The sequence below is a fragment of the Manacus candei genome, unplaced genomic scaffold (genome assembly GCF_025592945.1).
Source record: "Manacus candei isolate 608988 ecotype Guabito, Panama unplaced genomic scaffold, ASM2559294v1 h1tg000187l, whole genome shotgun sequence".
Classification (NCBI taxonomy): Eukaryota; Metazoa; Chordata; class Aves; order Passeriformes; family Pipridae; genus Manacus; species Manacus candei.
The window spans coordinates 25,517-45,151 of record NW_026138235.1 but is presented as its reverse complement, the minus strand read 5'-3'; the positions used below and the strand labels follow the sequence as shown (position 1 = coordinate 45,151).

The following is a 19,635-nucleotide window of genomic DNA, read 5'->3' as shown; positions in this document are numbered from 1 at the left end:
TCTCAAGAGGTGGGTAAATAAATAGATGTTGTAGGTACCGAGAGATGGATAAATAAATAGACTTTGTGGGTACCAGGAGCGGGCAGGGAGATGGTGGGGTCCCTGGGAGATGATTCTCTCAAGAGATGGATAAATAAATAGACTTTGTAGGTACCAAAAGATGGGTAAATAAATAGATGTTGTAGGTACCAAGAGGTGGATAAATAAATAGATTTTGTGGGTACCAAGAGATGGATAAATAAATAGACTTTGTAGGTACCAAGAGATGGATAAATAAATAGACTTTGTGGGTACCAGGAGTGGGCAGGGAGATGGTGGGGTCCCTGGGAGACGATTCTCTCAAGAGATGGGTAAATAAATAGATATTTTAGGTGCCGAGGGCGGGCAGGAAGCCGGGAGACGATTTTCTCCGCACGTCGAGCCCCTTTCCTGCCGGAATTCCTTCCCACCTCCTTGTCCCCTCGGTTGCAGAGCTCGGGGACCGGCGAGACCTTCTCCGGGGCCGAGGGGATGGCGGAGCTGGTGAGTCCCCCCTGGGCGGACGAGCCGGGCCCCAAAGCCGAGCCGAGGGACGAGGACGGGGCCGGAGCCTTCGGGCCGGGGCCGGGGCTGAGCCGGGAGGAGGAGGAAGAGGAGGAGGAGGAGGAGGAGGAGGAGGAGGAGGAGGAGGAGGAGGAGGCGGCCGGCGGCGAGAAGCCCAAGAGGAGGGGCCCGAAGAAGAAGAAGATGACGAAGGCGCGGCTGGAGCGGTTCCGGGCGCGGCGGGTGAAGGCGAACGCCCGCGAGCGCACGAGGATGCACGGCCTGAACGACGCCCTGGACAACCTGCGCAGGGTCATGCCCTGCTACTCCAAGACCCAGAAACTGTCCAAGATCGAGACGCTGCGGCTCGCCCGCAACTACATCTGGGCCCTGTCCGAGGTGCTGGAGACGGGGCAGACGCCGGAGGGCAAGAGCTTCGTGGAGACGCTCTGCAAGGGGCTGTCGCAGCCCACCAGCAACCTGGTGGCCGGGTGCCTGCAGCTGGGCCCGCAGGCGCTGCTCCTGGAGAAGCACGAGGAGAAACCCGCGGCCTGCGAGGCGGCCCTGAGCGGCCACCCCTTCAGCTACCAGTCGCCGGGGCTGCCCAGCCCCCCCTACGGCTCCCTGGAGACCCACGTGCTGCACCTCAAGCCCCCCCCGGCCTTCAAGGGCCTGGGGGAGGCTCCGTTCGGGGCTCACCCCCCCGACTGCTCCCCCCCGCCCTACGAGGGGCCCCTGACGCCGCCGCTGAGCATCAGCGGCAACTTCTCCCTGAAGCAGGACGGGTCCCCGGAGCTGGAGAAACCCTACGGCTTCCTGGCCCACTACCCCGGGGTGGGCCTGCCCGGGGCCCACGGGCACGGCCCCCCCTTCCAGGGCGCGGTGCCGCGCTACGAGATCCCGCTGGACGTGGGCTACGAGCCCTTCCCGCCCCACGCGGCCGGGCCCCAGCTCAGCACCATCTTCAACGAGTAGCCCCCGCTCCGGACCCCCATTCCTGAGGTTTGGAGCGTTTCCAGGATGGACGCGGCCCCGGAGAGGGGCGGGGTGGGGTGAGGGCCCCCCCCACCCCGAGCAGTTCTGTGGAGGGTCAGCGGGTCCCCCCGCCCCGGTGCCACCCCTCCGGTGTCCCCGCTGTCCTCAGGAGCTCCGTGAACCTTCCCGGCGGCCAAACCCCGGCCGGCACCTCCCCCGGAGCTGCTCCTGAAACCCTCCAGGGCGTCCCGCCGGGTGCTCTCCAGGGCTTGGGTCATCCCCTGCCCGGAGGCTGCGGCTCCTCTTCCTCCCTCCCCGGGGCGGTGGGATGAGGGGACACAGCTCTGTCCTGCCCCTCCTGCCCCTCCTGGGGGTGGGATTGGGGACACGGCTCTGTCCTGCCCCTCCTGGGGGGTGGGATTGGAGACACGGCTCTGTCCTGCCCCTCCTGCCCCTCCTGGGGGGTGGGACTGGGGACACGGCTCTGTCCTGCCCTTCCTGGGGGGTGGGATTGGGGACACGACTCTGTCCTGCCCCTCCTGCCCCTCCTGGGGGGTGGGATTGGGGACACGACTCTGTCCTGCCCCTCGTGCCCCTCCTGGGGGGGTGACCCGTTCCCCTCCCTCATGCCCCGGTGGGACTGTGGTATTCCCAGTCCAGCCATGTCCAGGTGGGCTGGCAGAGCTGGGAGGGAGCTGGGGAGGAGCTGGACACTTGGCAGAGGACCAGCAGGGATGGAGGTCCCTCATCCAGGGATGGGGGTTCACCATCCAGGGGTGCTGGGGTTCCATCGTCCAGGGACAGGGATCCATCATCCAGGGACGTCACAATCCATGGTCCAGGAATGCCGTGGTCCCTCATCCAGGGACGTCACAATCCATGATCCAGGAATGCCGTGGTCCCTCAGCTACAGATGGCTTGGTCCATCTTCCAGGGATGCTGGTCCACCAACCATGATCCATCCTCCAGGAATGCCGAGGTCCATCCCCCAGGGATGCCGAGGTCCATCCTCCAGAGGTGTCATGGTCCATCCTCCAGGGGCATCCTGATCCATTGTCCAGGGATGGAATGGTCCCTCTTCCAGGGACATCCTGGTCCGTTGTCCAGGGATGGAATGGTCCATCCTGCAGGGACATCCTGGTCCGTTGTCCAGGGATGGAATGGTCCATCCTGCAGGGACATCCTGGTCCATCCTCCAGGGGCATCGATCCATCACCCAGAGACACCCAGGGACGGGGATCCCCCACCCAGGTCCCTCCAGGCTCGGAGCTCCCCCGTGCCGGCCCCTCCACCGCCCTCCTCCTGCTCCCCAACCCACCCTGACCCTCACCCGTGACCTCCAACCCCCGGGATCGCCGGCGCTCGGATCTGGACCCTCGGGATGGGGCCCTTCATCCCTCCCAGAGTTCCAACGGGAAAAGGAGCTGCTGGAACCTCAGGATGGGGCTGTTCATGCCTCCCAGCATCCCAACGGGAACAGGAACCACTGGACCTTGGGATGGGGCCCTTCATCCCTCCCAGCATCCCAACGGGAAGAGGAGCAGCTGGACCCTCGGGATGGGACCCTTCATCCCTCCCAGCATCCCAATGGGAAGAGGAGCCGCTGGAATCTCGGGATGGGGTCCTTCATTCCTCCCAGCATCCCAATGGGAAGAGGAGCTGCTGGACCCTCAGGATGGGGCCCTTCATCCCTCCCAGCATCCCAACGGGAAGAGGAGCTGCTGGACCCTCAGGATGGGGCTGTTCATCCCTCCCAGAGTCCCAACGGGAAGAGAAGCCGCTGGAATCTTAGGATGGGGCCGTTCATCCCTCCCAGCATCCCAACGGGAACAGGAACCACTGGACCCTCGGGATGGGGCCCTTCATCCCTCCCAAAATCCCAATGGGAAGAGGAACCACTGGACCCTCAGGATGGGGCTGTTCATCCCTCCCAGCATCCCAACGGGATCTGGGACCTTCCGTGGCCCTTCCCCTTCCCCCTTCCCCGTCTCCTCCCGGCTCCCCACCCGCGTCCTGCCTCCTCCTGCCCCAAGAGCGTGTCTTAACCCCCGGGTTATTTCTCATCCGCCGTGTCTGAGGGGTCGAATTTACCGGAATGTGCTCCAAGAACCTCCCGGGTTTTCCCGGCCGACTCCCGCGCCCGTAGTTGGGAATTAGCTTCGTGGAGACGTGTGGGGTTTTTTTTTTGCCGTGCTGGTGCTCCAGGATTATTTATTAGCCGTTATTTATTTAATTTATTTCCCTCCCTTCCCCTCGCGACTTAATTTTATTTATTTTTGTATTTTTTTTTTCTGGTGATAAACCCGATTATTTACGTATTTAACGTCCAATTCCGATATTTAAAGGCCATTTCATGGATTTACCCCCCCCACTCCCCCAGCTCCCGACTCCTCCTCGGATCTCGAGACGAGCAATAATTATTTTCCAGGCTATGCAACGATGATTTTTGGCTCCCGAGAAAATACCAGGCGACTATTTTTGATGTCCCCGTTTTTTTTTGTACAGAGTTGGGGAATTTGGAGGTGATTTGAGCTCCAGGGGAGGGGTCCCTGCCCAATTCCCACACCCCCCCCCCCCGAGTCCTGGGGGGTTTCTTCCCTTTTGTACTGAAAATGTTTTATCCTTTTGTAAAAAAAAAAAAAAAAGTTTAAAAATAAAAAAAAAAAAAGCAGAATTGGAGGTTTTTAGCTCAAATAAAGTCGTGGTCTCGTTTCAAGCAGGTTTGCCCCCGGGGCCGTTGTCTCATTTTTGGGGGGGGGGGGGTGTGATGGATACAGGGGGTCCAACTGGGATCCCTGATCCCAGAACTGGGCTCCTTGGGGTGCTGGGGGGACTTGGGGTGTCAGGACAGGGGGTCCAGCACAGCCCTGGGGGGATTTTGGGGATTTAGGGTGTCAGGAGAGGGGGTCCAGCACAGCCTTGGGGGAATTTGGGGGGATTTGGGGGAATTGGGGTGTCAGGACAGGGGGTCCAGCACAGCCCTGGGGGGATTTGGGGGGATTTGGGGTGTCAAGACAGGGGGTCCAGCACAGCCCTGGGGGGATTTGGGGGGATTTGGGGGGATTTGGGGTGTCAGGACAGGGGGTCCAGCACAGCCCTGGGAGGATTTGGGGGGATTTGGGGTGTCAGGACAGGGGGTCCAGCACAGCCCTGGGGGGATTTTGGGGGGATTTGGGGGAATTGGGGTGTCAGGACAGGGGGTCCAGCACAGCGCTGGGGGGGATCTGGGGGGATGTCCTGCTCCATGGGGGACACAGGGACATGTCCCTCCTGCCCCACGCAGGACACAGGGACACGTCCTGCCCAATCCATGCAGGGACACAGGGACACAGGGACACAGGGACACAGGGACACAGGGACATGTCCCTCCTGCTCCACACAGGACACAGGGACACAGGGACACAGGGACGTGTCCCCTGTCTCTCCACGCAGGACACAGGGACACGTCCTGCCCTCTCCGTGCAGGGACACAGGGACACAGGGACACAGGGACACAGGGACATGTCCCTCCTGCTCCACGCAGGACACAGGGACACGTCCTGCCCTCTCCGTGCAGGGACACAGGGACACAGGGACATGTCCCTCCTGCTCCACACAGGACACAGGGACACGGGGACACAGGGACATGTCCCCCCGGCTCCACGCAGGACACAGGGACACCACCTGCCCTCTCCGTGCAGGGACACTCCGTGCCCACGTCCTGACTTCACCCCACTCCACCACCCCCCCTCCCCGCGCGTCCCGACCCCCGCAGCACCCCCCGAGTCCTCCCTTCCCAGCTGCGGCCCCAAAACCCCCCAAACGCAGCGTCTGGCGATGCCCCCCCCCCGGCCCCTCGCGTGGGGACCCCCCGCTCCACGTGCCCTGCACAGCTCAGCGCGTCCCGCCCGTCCCCCGGCCCCGCGCCGGCTGCTCCGCGGCCCGGGGGAGCCCCCGCAAGCTGTGCCCGGCTCGGGGGGGCTCTCCGGGGGCTCTCCGGGGGCTCCGGGACGGGGGGAGCAGAGGGGGGGCTCTCTGGGGGCTCTCCCGGGGGCTCTCCCGGGGCTCCCGCAGCTGCCGAGGGCAGGCGATGAGAGCGGGGGCACGGCCCGGGCAGGGAGGGAGGGGAGGGAGGGGAAGGGGAACCTCGAGTGTCCCCCCGGGAAAGAGGGGAGGGGGTGGGATGGGAGGGGATGGGATGGGATTAGTGGGATGGGATGGGATGGGAGAGGGTGGGATGGGATTTATGGGATGGGAGGGGAGGGGAGGGGATGGGATTTATGGGATGGGATGGAGAGGGTGGGGTGGGATGGGATTTATGGGATGGGATGGGAGAGGGTGGGATGGGATGGGATTTATGGGATGGGATGGGAGAGGGTGGGATGGGATGGGATGGGATGGGATGGGAGGGGAGGGGAGGGGAGGGGATGGGATGGGATTTATGGGATGGGATGGGAGAGGGTGGGATGGGATGGAGAGATCTGGGATGGAGAGAGGTGGGGATGGAGCGACCTGGAGGTGGAACGAGCTGGGATGGACCTGCCTGGGATGGAAGGATTTGGGATGGACCTGCCTGGGATGGAAGGATTTGGGATGGACCTGCCCTGGGATGGAAGGATCTGGGATGGACCTGTTCAGGGATGTGCCCACCCGGGCATGGACCCGCCTGGATTGCATTTCCCAGGGATGCCCCTCCCGGGGGTCTCACCCCGCCCCTCCCCGGGGGTCTCTGGGGGTGGGGACACCCCTCCCATCCCAACAACGCGTCCAAAACACTCCCCCCCCAAGCAGGGACAAGAAACCCCGGGCTGTGACACCCCCCCGGGCTGTGACACCCCCCGGGCTGTGACACCCCCCCAGACCCCCCAGCTCCCTCCCAGCCGGGCACCCCGACCCCCTCCCCAGTCCCTCTCTCCCCCCGGGGCCGCTCTGGGAGCACTGGGGGGGGGTTCAGCGGCCGCCGAGGGTCCAGCCGTGCCCCCCCAGCCCCCCCCGAGGGTCCAGCCGTGCCCCCCCAGCCCCCCCGAGGGTCCAGCCGTGCCCCTCCAGCCCCCCCGAGGGTCCAACCGTGCCCCCCCAGCCCCCCCCGAGGGTCCAGCCGTGCCCCCCCAGCCCCCCCCCAGGGTCCAGCCGTGCCCCCCCAGCGCCCCCCGAGGGTCCACCCGTGCCCCCCCGGCCCCCCTCGCTGGCCGGTGGCCAAAGCCCCCTCGGTGCCAGGCCCCCCGGGCGATGTGCGGTGCCAGCCGGGAATCGCCCCTTCCAGCAGCCCGGGCCGTGCCAGGGGTGGGCGAGCGCGGCGAGGGCACAGCTGGCCCCCGACACCGCGGGGGGGGGGGGACGGGACGGGGGGGGGACACCCTCGTGACCCTGGGGGTGGGCACCGCCCGGGGCTGAGAACTGGCAAGGGGGGTCCCGGGTGGGGTCCCGGGTGGGGGTCCCGGGTCCCCCTCCACCCCACAGCCCCCCCAGCCCCCTCCCAGGGGTCCCCCCTCCCCGGAGCTGAGCCCCCCAGAACTGAACCCCCTGGTGCTGAACCCCCCCGGAGCTGAGCCGGGGGTCCATCGGCTGCACTCTAATTAATGTATAATTAATTAATTACTAATTAATTAATTAAATTTATGTATTTATATGTTATATTTTTATATGTGTATTTATTTATACCTTGCATTTATATATACCCTGTATTTATGTCTATATATATCTATGTATTTATTTATTTATCCATTAATTAGTGACTAATTAGCACCTGGGCCAAGCAGAGCCCTCCTGGGCACAGAAGTGAAGGTTGGAGAGGGGGAAGGAAGGAGGACCCGGGGGCTGGAGCAGCTCCCGGCGGTCTCCCAGGGTCGGTTGTCTCGGATTCCCGGGAGAACATTCCCGGCTCTGGATGCGGCTCCGGGCCTGGGGTGGGATCCCAAAGCTCAGCTTTGAGGCCACCAGGTTTTCCATCTCCATCTCTTGGATGAGAGACCCCCCCTCTGGCCCCCCCATCCCCGGGAGAGCTGCTCAAACACCGGGACTCTTTTTTTTTTTAGGGATAGTGGAAGGGAAAAGCCGCCCGAGGAACGGGAAGGATTCCTCCCTGCGAGGGTGGGGATTCCCTGGGATGGATTTCCCGGAGGACCCAGAGCTGCCCCATCCCTGGGAGCAACCTGGGACAGCGGGAGGTGTCCCTGCCCCTGGATCTGGATGGTCCCTTCCAACCCCATCCCATGATTCCATGATCCCATCAGAGCTGGGAACAACCTCCTTCACCTCCCACCCCACCCACGGCATTCCCATGGCCCTGCTTGGACACACAGCCATGGAAAGGGACTCCTGGGAATGTTTGCTCCTGGAAAAACCCCCGGCTGGGGTTGTTCCCAGCTCTGATGGGATCATGGAATGGGGTTGGAAGGGACCACCCAGATTCAGATCCAGGGACACCTCCCGCTATCCCAGGTCACTCCACCCTGTCCTTGGACACTCCCAGGGATGGGGCAGCCACGGCTGGGAATGTTTGCCCCTGGAAAACCCCCGGCTGGGGTTGTTCCCAGCTCTGATGAGAATCATGGGATGGGGTTGGAAGGGACCATCCAGATCCAGAGGCAGGGACACCTCCCGCTATCCCAGGTCACTCCACCCTGTCCTTGGACGCTCCCAAGGATGGGGCAGCCACAACTGGGAATGTTTTCTCCAGGAAAACCCCCGGCTGGGAGCAGCTCCAACTCCGAGGGGTCCCGGCCCCGGCTCGGCCTGGATTCCCCGGCGGGGGTGGGGGTGCCCAGGGCTGGATAATTGCTAAGCCCCTCTAAAGCCCGGCTTTAAAAGCTGTAATTCCCATATTTGCCTGATAATCTGATCACGCCGGGAGCCACTGAGCCCCTGGATGTGCCCGGCTCGGGAATCCACGAGGATTTTCCCACTAAGCCGGAACATCAGACCGCTGATTCCCCGGTTAATCGTCTTTTCCCCCCTCGGGGGCAGCAGATTTTGGCAACTCACTTTCCTCCTGCCCCAGGGGGAGGGGGGGGAGCTCCGAGTGGTCCCAGCAGGGCCCACAGGGCACCACGGTGACCCTGGAAAAGCGGGATGTGCCAGGAGGGACACTGAGGGATGGACCAGGCCTGTGCCCAGGTGGGGGCAACCCCCCGTTTTTGGGGGGTTTGGGGCCTTTGGGGTGGGTTTGGTGTCTCCATCAGGACGAGGTGCTGCTCCTGGGGGGGGATCCTGGGGGAGGGTTTGTGTCCCTGCAGTGTCCTGCACCCGTCATCCAGCCTTTTATCCGTCCATCCTTCTGTCCTTCCATCTGTCCTTCCATCCTCCCATCCATCCTTTTATCCATCCATCCTTCTGTCCTTCCATCCATCCTTCCGTCCTTCCCTCCATCCATTCTTCCATCCATCCATCCATCCTTCTGTCCTTCCATCCATCCTTCCATCCATTCTTCCATCCATCCATCCATCCATCCATCCATCTGTCCTTCCATCCATTCTTCCATCCATCCTTCCATGTGTCCTTCCATCCTTCCATCTATCCATCCATCCATCCTTCCCTCCATCCCTCCATCCTTCCATCTCTCCTTCCATCCGTACTTCCATCCTTCCATCCATCCATCCTTCCACCCCTCTATCCATCCATCCATCCATCCATGTGTCCTTCCTTCCTTCCATCCCTCCCTCCATCCCTCCCTCCATCCTCCTCCACCACCCTGGACCCTGGCACAGGTTGCCCGGAGAATCCGTGGCTGCCCCACCCCTGGAAGTGCCCAAATCCAGCTTGGACGGGGCTTGGAGCGACCCGGGATAGCGGGAGGTGTCCCTGCCCCTGGAATGGGATGATCTTTAAGATCCCTCCCCACCCAAACCCTTCTGGGACCCTCTGATCCCCCCAAACCCCAGAGCTGTGTCCGGGTGTCTTTGCCCACCCAAATCCTTGGAATGTGGCTCCAGGAGACACCACACACACACACACACATCCCCTGGGATGTTCCACGGGGTGGAAACCCGGGAGAGGTGGAAACCCGGGGGATGGAGGGTCCCCCCGGCACATCCTGGGGCTGGCAGGGGCTCCTGGGGGTGGGGAATCCCACAAATCCCCCTCCTTCCAATCCCTTGGCAAAGCCGGGCAGGGATTAGGGAGAGGCTCCCCCGGCATCTGCTCCGCTGGCACTGCCGGAGCCAGAACATTCCCAGACTTTGGGGGACATCCCAGAGCATTCCCGGCCTTTGGGGGACCATCCCGGAGCATTCCTGGTCTTTGGGGGACATCCCAGAGCATTCCCGGCCTTTGGGGGAACATCCCAGAGCATTCCTGGTCTTTGGGGGACATCCCAGAGCATTCCTGGTCTTTGGGGGACATCCCAGAGCATTCCCGGCCTCTGGGGGGAACATCCCGGAGCATTCCCAGACTTTGGGGGGACATCCCAGAGCATTCCTGGTCTTTGGGGGGACATCCCGGAGCATTCCCAGACTTTGGGGGAACATCCCAGAGCATTCCTGGTCTTTGGGGGGACATCCCAGAGCATTCCCAGCCTTTGGGGGGAACATCCCGGAGCATTCCTGGTCTTTGGGGGGATATCCCAGAGCATTCCTGGTCTTTGGGGGGATATCCCAGAGCATTCCCGGCCTTTGGGGGGAACATCCCAGAGCATTCCTGGTCTTTGGGGGACATCCCAGAGCATTCCTGGTCTTTGGGGGGACATCCCAGAGCATTCCCAGCCTTTGAGGGGGACATCCGAGAGCATTCCCAGACTTTGGGGGACATCCGAGAGCATTCCCAGACTTTAGGGGACATCCCAGAGCATTCCCAGACTTTGGGGGACATCCCGGAGCATTCCCAGCCTTTGGGGGACATCCTGGGGCATTCCCGACCTCTGGGGGGACATCCCAGAGCATTCCCAGCCTTTGGGGGACATCCCAGAGCATTCCTGGTCTTTGGGGGGACATCCCGGGGCATTCCCGGCCTCTGGGGGGACATCCCAGAGCATTCCCAGCCTTTGGGGGGGACATCCCAGAGCATTCCTGGTCTTTGGGGGAACATCCCAGAGCATTCCTGGTCTTTGGGGGGACCTCACATCCCAATCCATCCCACATCCCAGAGCATTCCCGACCTTTGGGGGGACATCCTGGCCCTCCCAACCCCCCCTCGGGCTCTGAGACACTCGGAGCTCCTTTAACCCGAGGTTATCAATGGGGGGTCCCAGACCCCCTCCTGGGACCCCCCAAACCCAGATGGAACCCTCCTGACCCCCCCCCCCAGGGGTGGGAATGGCCCTGTCCTGCTTTTGGGGTCCCTGAGCAGCACCCACAGACCCCCTGAACCCCCCCAATCCCACCCACAGACCCCCTGAATCCCCCACAATTCCACCCTCAGCACCCACAGCCTCCCCCTCTCACCTGGGGGTCTGGATCCACCCCACACCCACCCCACGTCCCAGTCCATCCCAGTCCATCCCACAGCCATCCCACATCCCAATCCATCCCACAGCCATCCCAGTCCATCCCACAGCCATCCCACAGTCATCCTGAATCCCAGTCCATCCCACATCTACCCCGCATCCCACATCCATCCCAATCCATCCCACAGCCACTCCACAGCCATCCTGCATCCCAATCCATCTCACATCCACCCCACATCCATCCCAATCCATCCCACAGCCACCCCACATCCCAAGCCATCCTACAGCCATCCCACATCCTCCATCCCAACCCATCCCACCTCCCAGTCCATCCCGCATCTACCCCATATCCATCCCACAGCCACCCCACAGCCATCCCACATCCAAACCCATCCCAGTCCATCCCACATCCACCCCACATCCCAATCCATCCCACAGCCATCCCACATCCAAACCCATCCCGACCCATCCCACAGTCATCCCACATCCACCCCACATCCCACAGTCATCCCACATCCCAGTCCATCCCACATCTGCCCCACATCCCAGTCCATCCCACAGCCACTCCACAGCCATCCCACATCCCAATCCATCCCACATCCCAACCCATCCCACAGCCACCCCACATCCCAACCCATCCCACATCTGCCCCACATCCCAATCCATCCCAACTCATCCCACATCCACCCCACATCCCAATCCATCCCACATCCCAATCCATCCCAACCCATCCCACATCCATCCCACATCCCAATCCATCCCACATCCAAACCCATCCCAGTCCATCCCACATCTGCCCCACATCCCAATCCATCCCAACCCATCCCACAGCCACCCCACATCCCAACCCATCCCAATCCATCCCACAGCCATCCCACATCCCAATCCATCCCACATCCCAATCCATCCCACATCCATCCCACATCGCAACCCATCCCACATCCAAACCCATCCCAGTCCACCCCACATCCCAGTCCATCCCACATCCATCCCACATCCCAATCCATCCCACATCCATCCCACAGCCATCCCACATCCCAGTCCATCCCACATCCCAACCCATCCCAATCCATCCCACATCCATCCCACATCCCAATCCATCCCACAACCATCCCACGTGGGCGGGAATTGTCCTGGAATGTCCCCGGGAACACGGAGCGTCCCCAGCTCAGGCCGCGCCGGGACGGGACCGGGACGGGACCGGGGTCACTCCCCCATCCCGGGACAGCCCCGGGACATCCCCCCCGGCAGTTGGGAAGCACCGGGAATTCCCCCGGGCCCCTTCCCTCGCCCAAGGGCGGGATCGCGTCCAGGGGGAGCCCCGGCCAAGACACACAAACCCGGGGAGAGGGAGACACAGCCCCGCGGCCGGGGTTCATTTTGGATTTTAAACTCCGAGCTCCGGGCCCCGCAGGTTAATCCGCGGCACAGAAAGCGGCGGCAGGAGCGGGGGCTGCGGGGGGAGCCTCTGGAAGGGACGGGAGCTGGGGATGGAGCCTCTGGCAGGGATGGGAGCTGGGGATGGAGCCTCTGGAAGGGACGGGAGCTGAGGATGGAGGATGGAGCCTCTGGAAGGGATGGGAGCTGGGGATGGAACCTCTGGAAGGGATGGGGAGCTGGGGATGGAGCCTCTGGAAGGGATGGGGAGCTGGGGATGGAGCCTCTGGAAGGGATGGGGAGCTGGGGATGGAGCCCCTGGAAGGGACAGGAGCTGGGGATGGAGCCTCTGGAAGGGACGGGAGCTGGGGATGGAACCTCTGGAAGGGATGGAGCCCCGGGGATGGAGCCTCTGGAAGGGACGGGAGCTGGGGATTGAGCCTCTGGAAGGGATGGGAGCTGAGGATGGAGCCTCTGGAAGGGATGGGGAGCTGGGGATTGAGCCTCTGGAAGGGATGGAGCCCCGGGGATGGAGCCTCTGGAAGGGACGGGGAGCTGGGGATGGAACCTCTGGAAGGGATGGGGAGCTGAGGATGGAGCCTCTGGAAGGGATGGGGAGCTGGGGATGGAGCCTCTGGAAGGGATGGGGAGCTGGGGATGGAGCCCCTGGAAGGGACAGGAGCTGGGGATGGAGCCTCTGGAAGGGATGGGGAGCTGGGGATGGAGCCCCTGGAAGGGACAGGAGCTGGGGATGGAGCCTCTGGAAGGGACGGGAGCTGGGGATGGAGCCTCTGGAAGGGATGGAGCCCCGGGGATGGAGCCTCTGGAAGGGATGGGGAGCTGAGGATGGAACCTTTTCTGGCAGGGACAGGGAGCTGAGGATGGAGCCCCTGGCAGGGACGGGGGGCTGTTGAGGAGCCCCTGGCAGGGACGGGGAGCAGAGGACAGAGCCTCTGGCAGGGACGGGGAGCTGGGGATGGAGCCCCTGGCAGGGACAGGGAGCTGTTGAGTTGCCCCTGGCAGGGACAGGGAGCTGTTGAGGAGCCCCTGGTAGGGACAGGGAGCTGTTGAGTTGCCCCTGGCAGGGACGGGGAGCTGTTGAGGAGCCCCTGGCAGGGACGGGGAGCTGTTGAGTTGCCCCTGGCAGGGACGGGGAGCTGTTGAGTTGCCCCTGGCAGGGACGGGGAGTTGTTGACGGAGCCGTTTCTGGCGGGGCGAGATTAGAGCCCGGCTTAGGGAGGGTCCGGGGGGCGCTTTAATCAGAGTTTGTACAGGAATAATCCCGGCTTTAGACTCGCCCCCGGGCCAATCCCTCCCCAGCTGCAATCAGCCGGGAGAGGCCTCGGGAGGGGGGGGCGTTTCCAGCCCGAACGAGCCCCGCGGGAATTCCAGAGGGGGGGGGGGGGATTGTCCAAGGTCCCCCTCCCGCCCCCCCGGGCACCGGCAGGCAGGGCTCCAATTCGTCCCAGTCCATCCCAGTCCGTCCCAGTCCATCCCACATCCATCCCAGTTCATCCCACAGCCATCCCAATCCATCCCAATCCACCCCACAGCCACCCCACATCCATCCCAGTCCATCCCAGTCCATCCTACAGCCACCCCACATCCATCCCAATCCATCCCACATCCATCCCAGTCCATCCCAGTCCATCCCACAGCCATCCCAATCCATCCCAGTCCATCCCAATCCACCCCACATCCATCCCAATCCATCCCACAGCCATCCCAGTCCATCCCAATCCATCCCAGTCCATCCCACATCTATCCCAGTCCATCCCAGTCCATCCCACATCCATCCCAATCCATCCCACAGCCATCCTAATCCATCCCAATCCACCCCACAGCCACCCCACATCCATCCCAGTCCATCCCACATCCACCCCAGTCCACCCCGGTCCACCCCACATCCACCCCACATCCACCCCACATCCATCCCAATCCATCCCAGTCCATCCCAGTCCATCCCAATCCATCCCACATCCCAATCCATCCCAATCCATCCCAGTCCATCCCAATCCATCCCAGTCCATCCCACATCCCAATCCATCCCAATCCATCCCAGTCCATCCCAGTCCATCCCACATCCATCCCAGTCCATCCCAGTCCATCCCACATCCCAATCCAGCCCCGGGGCTCCCGTTCCTGCTCCTCCCCTGCCTGGGGGCTCAGTTCTGGCTTCTCCCGGTATTTATTTTCCTGGATCCCACACCGGGATCCCTCCTGTCCTGAGGGGACACCCAGATGTCACCTGTCCCCCCCCGGGCAGGTGGCACCAGGACAGGCCCAGCCCTGAGGAACAACCCAAATTTGGGGGCTCATCCTGCCCCCCCAGAGCTCCAGGATCTTCCAAGGAGGCTCATTCCCGGGGGATGCTCCATCCCTGGAAGTGTCCAAGGCCAGAGTGGAGCAGCCTGGGCTGGGGGAAGGTGTCCCTGCCCACGGAACAAGGGGATGTTTAAGGTCCCTCCCAAACCATTCCGGGATTCCACGTGCTGGTTTAGAGGAGATATTGGAAGGAATTCCTGCCTGCGAGGGTGGGGAGGGGCTGGGATGGATTTCCCAGGGGATGCCCCATCCCTGGAAGTGTCCAAGGCCGGGCTGGAGCCAGCCAGGCCGGTGGAAGGTGTGGAAGGTGTGGAAGGTGTCCCTGCCCGGGGCAGGGGCTGGAACGAGGCGATTTTTAAGGTCTCACCCCACCCAAACCATTCCAGGCTTCCCGGACGATCCCAACGCGAGCCCAAACCCCCCAAACAACCCCCGACCCGCCCGTTCACAACCCCCGAGCCCCGAGCGCTTCATCTCCCGCCCCAACCGGTTCCAAACTCCTTCCCCTCCCTTTCCCGTGCCTCGCTTTCCCCGCCGGCTCATTCCCGGCGGGATCTCCGGAGCCTCTTCCAGCGCCCGCCGGGGCCGCGGCCGCTTTTTTTTGGTTGTTTTTTTTTTTATTATTATTATTATTTTTGTGTGTGTGCGGCTGCGGCCCTTTGAGGGAGCACAAAGGGCCGGGGCGGCACAGATGGAGCCTTTCAGAGGGGAGCGGGCTCCTTTCTCCGTCTGCCGCCGGGCGCTGCCTCCCGCCGCGGTGCCCCTTAATTGAATCGGCACTTTCATAGCTCATTACCCCCCTGATGGATTGGATCAGCCGCGCCCGCGCCCGCCGGGGAACAGTTGGCTCCGCGTCCCCGAAGGTGCGCGGGGGCCCCCGCGGGCTCCTTGGCCACGAGCCGGAGCGCGGGGGGCGACGGGCGCGACCCCCCCAAACCCCCCACCCCCGGCTGCGATCCCCAACGGGCCGGGAGGGGCGGGCAGCGGGGCGGGCAGAGGGGCGGGCAGGGCGAGTGCCCGGGGACAGGGATGTGCCCACCCTGAGCTATGGATGGGTCGGGGCAGTGCCCGGGGACAGGGATGTGCCCACCTTAGGCTGTGGATGGGGCAGTACCCGGGATCCGGGATTTGCCCGCACCCAGCCTTGGATGGGGCAGTGCCCGGGGACAGGGATGTGCCCACCCTGAGCTATGGATGGGTCGGGGCAGTGCCCGGGGACAGGGATGTGCCCACCCTGAACCGTGGATTGTTCAAGGACAGTGCCCGGGGACAGGGATGTGCCCACCCTGAGCCGTGGATGGGTCGGGGCAGTGCCCGGGGACAGGGATGTGCCCACCCTGAGCTATGGATGGGTCGGGGGCAGTGCCCGGGATCCGGGATGTGCCCACCCTGAACCGTGGATTGTTCAAGGACAGTGCCCGGGGACAGGGATGTGCCCACACCGGTCAGTGTCCGGGACAGGGATGTGCCCACCCTGAGCTATGGATGGGTCGGGGGCAGTGCCCGGGGACAGGGATGTGCCCACCCTGAGCCGTGGATGGGGCAGGGGCAGTGCCCGGGGACAGGGATGTGCCCACCCTGAGCTATGGATGGGGCAGTGCCCGGGGACAGGGATGTGCCCACCTTAGGCTGTGGATGGGGCAGTACCCGGGATCCGGGATTTGCCCGCACCCAGCCTTGGATGGGGCAGTGCCCGGGGACAGGGATGTGCCCACCCTGAGCTATGGATGGGTCGGGGCAGTGCCCGGGATCCGGGATGTGCCCACCCTGAACCGTGGATTGTTCAAGGACAGTGCCCGGGGACAGGGATGTGCCCACCCTGAGCCGTGGATGGGTCGGGGCAGTGCCCGGGGACAGGGATGTGCCCACCCTGAGCTATGGATGGGGCAGTGCCCGGGGACAGGGATGTGCCCACACCGGTCAGTGCCCGCGGACAGGGATGTGCCCACCCTGAGCTATGGATGGGTCGGGGGCAGTGCCCGGGATCCGGGATGTGCCCACCCTGAGCCGTGGATGGGTCGGGGCAGTGCCCGGGGTCCCGGCCGCCCCCGGATGCAGTGCCCACCCTGTGTCCTCACCGTGCCCGCAACTGGGTGCTGTGGGGTGTTGGAACCCTCGGGGAACAAGGTTTGGGGTGTCGGACCCCTCGGGGGACAAGGTTTGGGGTGTTGGATCTCTCAGGGGACACTTCGGGGTGTCGGACCCCTCTGGGGACAAGGTTTGGGGTGTCGGACCCCTCGGGGGACACTTTGGGGTGTCGGACCCCTCGGGGAACAAGGTTTGGGGTGTCGGACCCCTCAGGGGACACTTTGGGGTGTCGGACCCCTCTGGGGACAAGGTTTGGGGTGTCGGACCCCTCTGGGGACACTTTGGGGTGTCAGACCCTTCGGGGGACAAGGTTTGGGGTGTCGAACCCCCCGGGGGGTCGCGCTGTGGGTCCGGTTCCCCCCCGCGGTGTCGGTTCGATCCCAGGGGGAGCATCCCCGGGAGCAGCAGATCGGGGCACCAACGGCCTCACCCCGCACTTCGGGGGGGAAGGGGGGCTCGTGGCAGCGCAGGGGAGGGGTCTCTGCCCCCCCCTTCCCCAAAAACGCGGGCAGGACCCCGGGACCTGCCGCCCCCCCTCCCCTTTCCCGTGTCCATCTGGAGCAACGGCCGCCGCTCCCGGCCCCGCTCCCTCATTAACCTCTGCTCGGGGGGGACCCCCAGCCCAGCTGCCGGCGCTGCTCGGGGGGCTCGGGGGGGCTCCGCTCTGCTCCCCCCCACCCCTTCCATCCCCGGGGGAAATCGCTGCCGAGGGAGGATTTACCATCCCAAAATCTGAGCGGGATTTACCGGCCCCAAAATCCGGGCGGGATTTACCGGCCCCAAAATCCCGGTGGGATTTACCGGCCCCAGAATCCGGGCGGGATTTACCGGCCCCAAAATCCCGGCGGGATTTACCATCCCCGAAATCCATGCGGGATTTACCATCCCAAAAATCCGGGCGGGATTTACCATCCCAAAATCCGGGCGGGATTTACCGGCCCCAAAATCCCGGCGGGATTTACCAACCCCAAAATTCTAGTGGAATTTATCATCCCCAAAATCCGGGCGGGATTTACCAGCCCCAAAATCCGGGCGGGATTTACCAGCCCCAAAATCCCGGCGGGATTTACCAGCCCCAAAATCCCGCCCTCTGTCCGCTGCATCCCGGGGGGGTGGGAAGGGGGGATGCTCCGAGGGGTCCCCGCCCGCTGGTTGCTCACTGAAAGCCCCCCCGGCCGTGTCGGGGTTGGGGGATTTGGGGTCGTTTTCTCAGTTCCTGAGCCCCCCCCCGTTTTCCCAGAGGCAGGAAAACACCTCCCCCCTCATCCCACCCCTCCACGAGGACCGGGCAGAGCGCGGGGCTCACTCCTGGGGGGCATTTCTGCCGCCCTGAAAGCCCCGAGCCCCCCCAAAAAAGGGCGGGGTGGTCGCATCCAGAGCGGGTCGTTCGGTTTTTTCCCGGGATCAGCCCAGCGGTGCCGCTCCAGGGGGGGCCGGGAGGCGCTTCCAGCTGGAATCCCGTCCTGGCAGCTCTGCCCTCTGACCGCCGGGATAAACGGTTTAGCGAATTCCCCTCCCGCATCCTCCTCCTCCTCCTCCTCCTCCTCCTCCTCTCTGGGGCCGAGGCGGGGCCGCAGCAGATGCGCCCGCGGCCCCATCGGGGCATTTAGAGCCGGATCGGTTACGGGAGGGGATTAAGGAGCCTCCGCGCAGCGGCCCGGCCCCCGCGGCCGCCCGGATTAGGGTCTAATGCCGCGGGCTCGGCCTTCCGGGGGGCTCCGGTGGAGCCGGAACCCTCCTCATCCTCGCTCCGGAGCTGGGGGGGGGGAACCCTGCGGCTGCCGCGGGATAAATCCCGGTGGGATCCCTCGGGAAGGGATTTCTGAGGGTGACAAGAACCAGTGGAGGAGCTGAGGTGGGGATGGGGAGGGGGGGAGGCAGAGCCTTCCTCCACCCGGGACCCCGAATATTCCACACCCCTCCTTCAAAACGAGGGAGAACTCTCCTGCCCCTCCAGGATCCCTCCTGCCTGTCCAGGATCCCTCCTGCCTCTCCAGAATCCCTCCTGCCTGTCCAGGATCCCTCCCAACTGCCCAGAATCCCTCCTGCCTGTCCAGGATCCCTCCCAACTGCCCAGAATCCCTCCTACCTGCCCGGGTTCCCTCCTGCCTGTCCAAACTCTTTCCCGCATCTCTGGAATCCCTCCTGCCTTTCCAAGGCCTCTCCTGTCCCTCCAGGACCTCTCCTGCCTGCCCGGGATCCCTCCTGCCTTCCCAGGCTCTTCCCTGCTTCTCTGGGATCTCTCCTGCCTCTCCAAGATCCCTCCTGTCTGCCCAGGCTCTTTCCCACTTCTCTGGAATTCCTCCTGCCTCTCCAGTACTTCTGCCCCTCCAGGATCCCTCCTGCCTCTCCAGGATCCCTCCTGCCTTCCCAGGCCCTCTCCTGCTTCTCTGGAGTCTCTCCTGTCTCTCCAGGATCCCTCCCGCTTTTCCAGAATCTCTACTGGTCCTCCAAAATTTCTGCTGATTCTCCAAGATCTCTCCTGCCCCTCCAGGATCCCTCCTGCCTTTCCCAGACCTCTCCTACCCCTCCAAGATCTCTCCTGCCTCTCCAGGATCCTTCCTGCCTGCCCGGGGCAGTTCCCTTGGCCCTGGGATGCTCCAGGGATGCTCCTTCCTCCTCCTCCTCCTCCTCCTCCTCTATCCAGTTCCACAGCTCGGGAAAAAGGGGGAATCACGGGCAACCCTCCCACACAGTGAGAGCTTTGGGGGGACCGAGGGGACACCCCAACATTCCAAAACCCCCCCTCCGAGTGTCCCCACGTGCCAGAGGCCCCCGGGCAGCCCCCAAAGGGAGCCCCCAAACCCGCCCCCTCCCAAACCCGAGCTCAGCTGGGGGACGAGGCAGCTCCGGGGGCCCCCCGAGAGCCCCCGGCAGGCAGAGCCGGGGGGCCCTGGAGACCCCCCCGGGGCGGGAGCAGATGGAGCTGGAGGCAGCTTGTCGGCACCTGCCCCCCCTCCCCGCCCCGACCCTGCCCTTCCCTGCCCTTC

General features: G+C 63.8%; 1 protein-coding gene across 1 annotated transcript; it reads left to right on the top strand.

The window, feature by feature from the left end:
* The first annotated feature begins 510 nt into the window (after window positions 1–510).
* On the top strand, window positions 511–1,497 carry NEUROD4 (neuronal differentiation 4). The gene has a single exon (XM_051774124.1). The coding sequence runs from the start codon at window positions 511–513 to the stop codon at window positions 1,495–1,497; it is 987 nt and encodes a 328-aa protein (XP_051630084.1).
* The last annotated feature ends 18,138 nt before the right edge of the window (window positions 1,498–19,635 follow it).

Coding starts and splice junctions, on each gene's coding strand:
- NEUROD4 (XM_051774124.1), top strand. CDS start 511: ATGGCGGAGCTGGTGAGTCCCCCCTGGGCGGACGAGCCGGGCCCCAAA.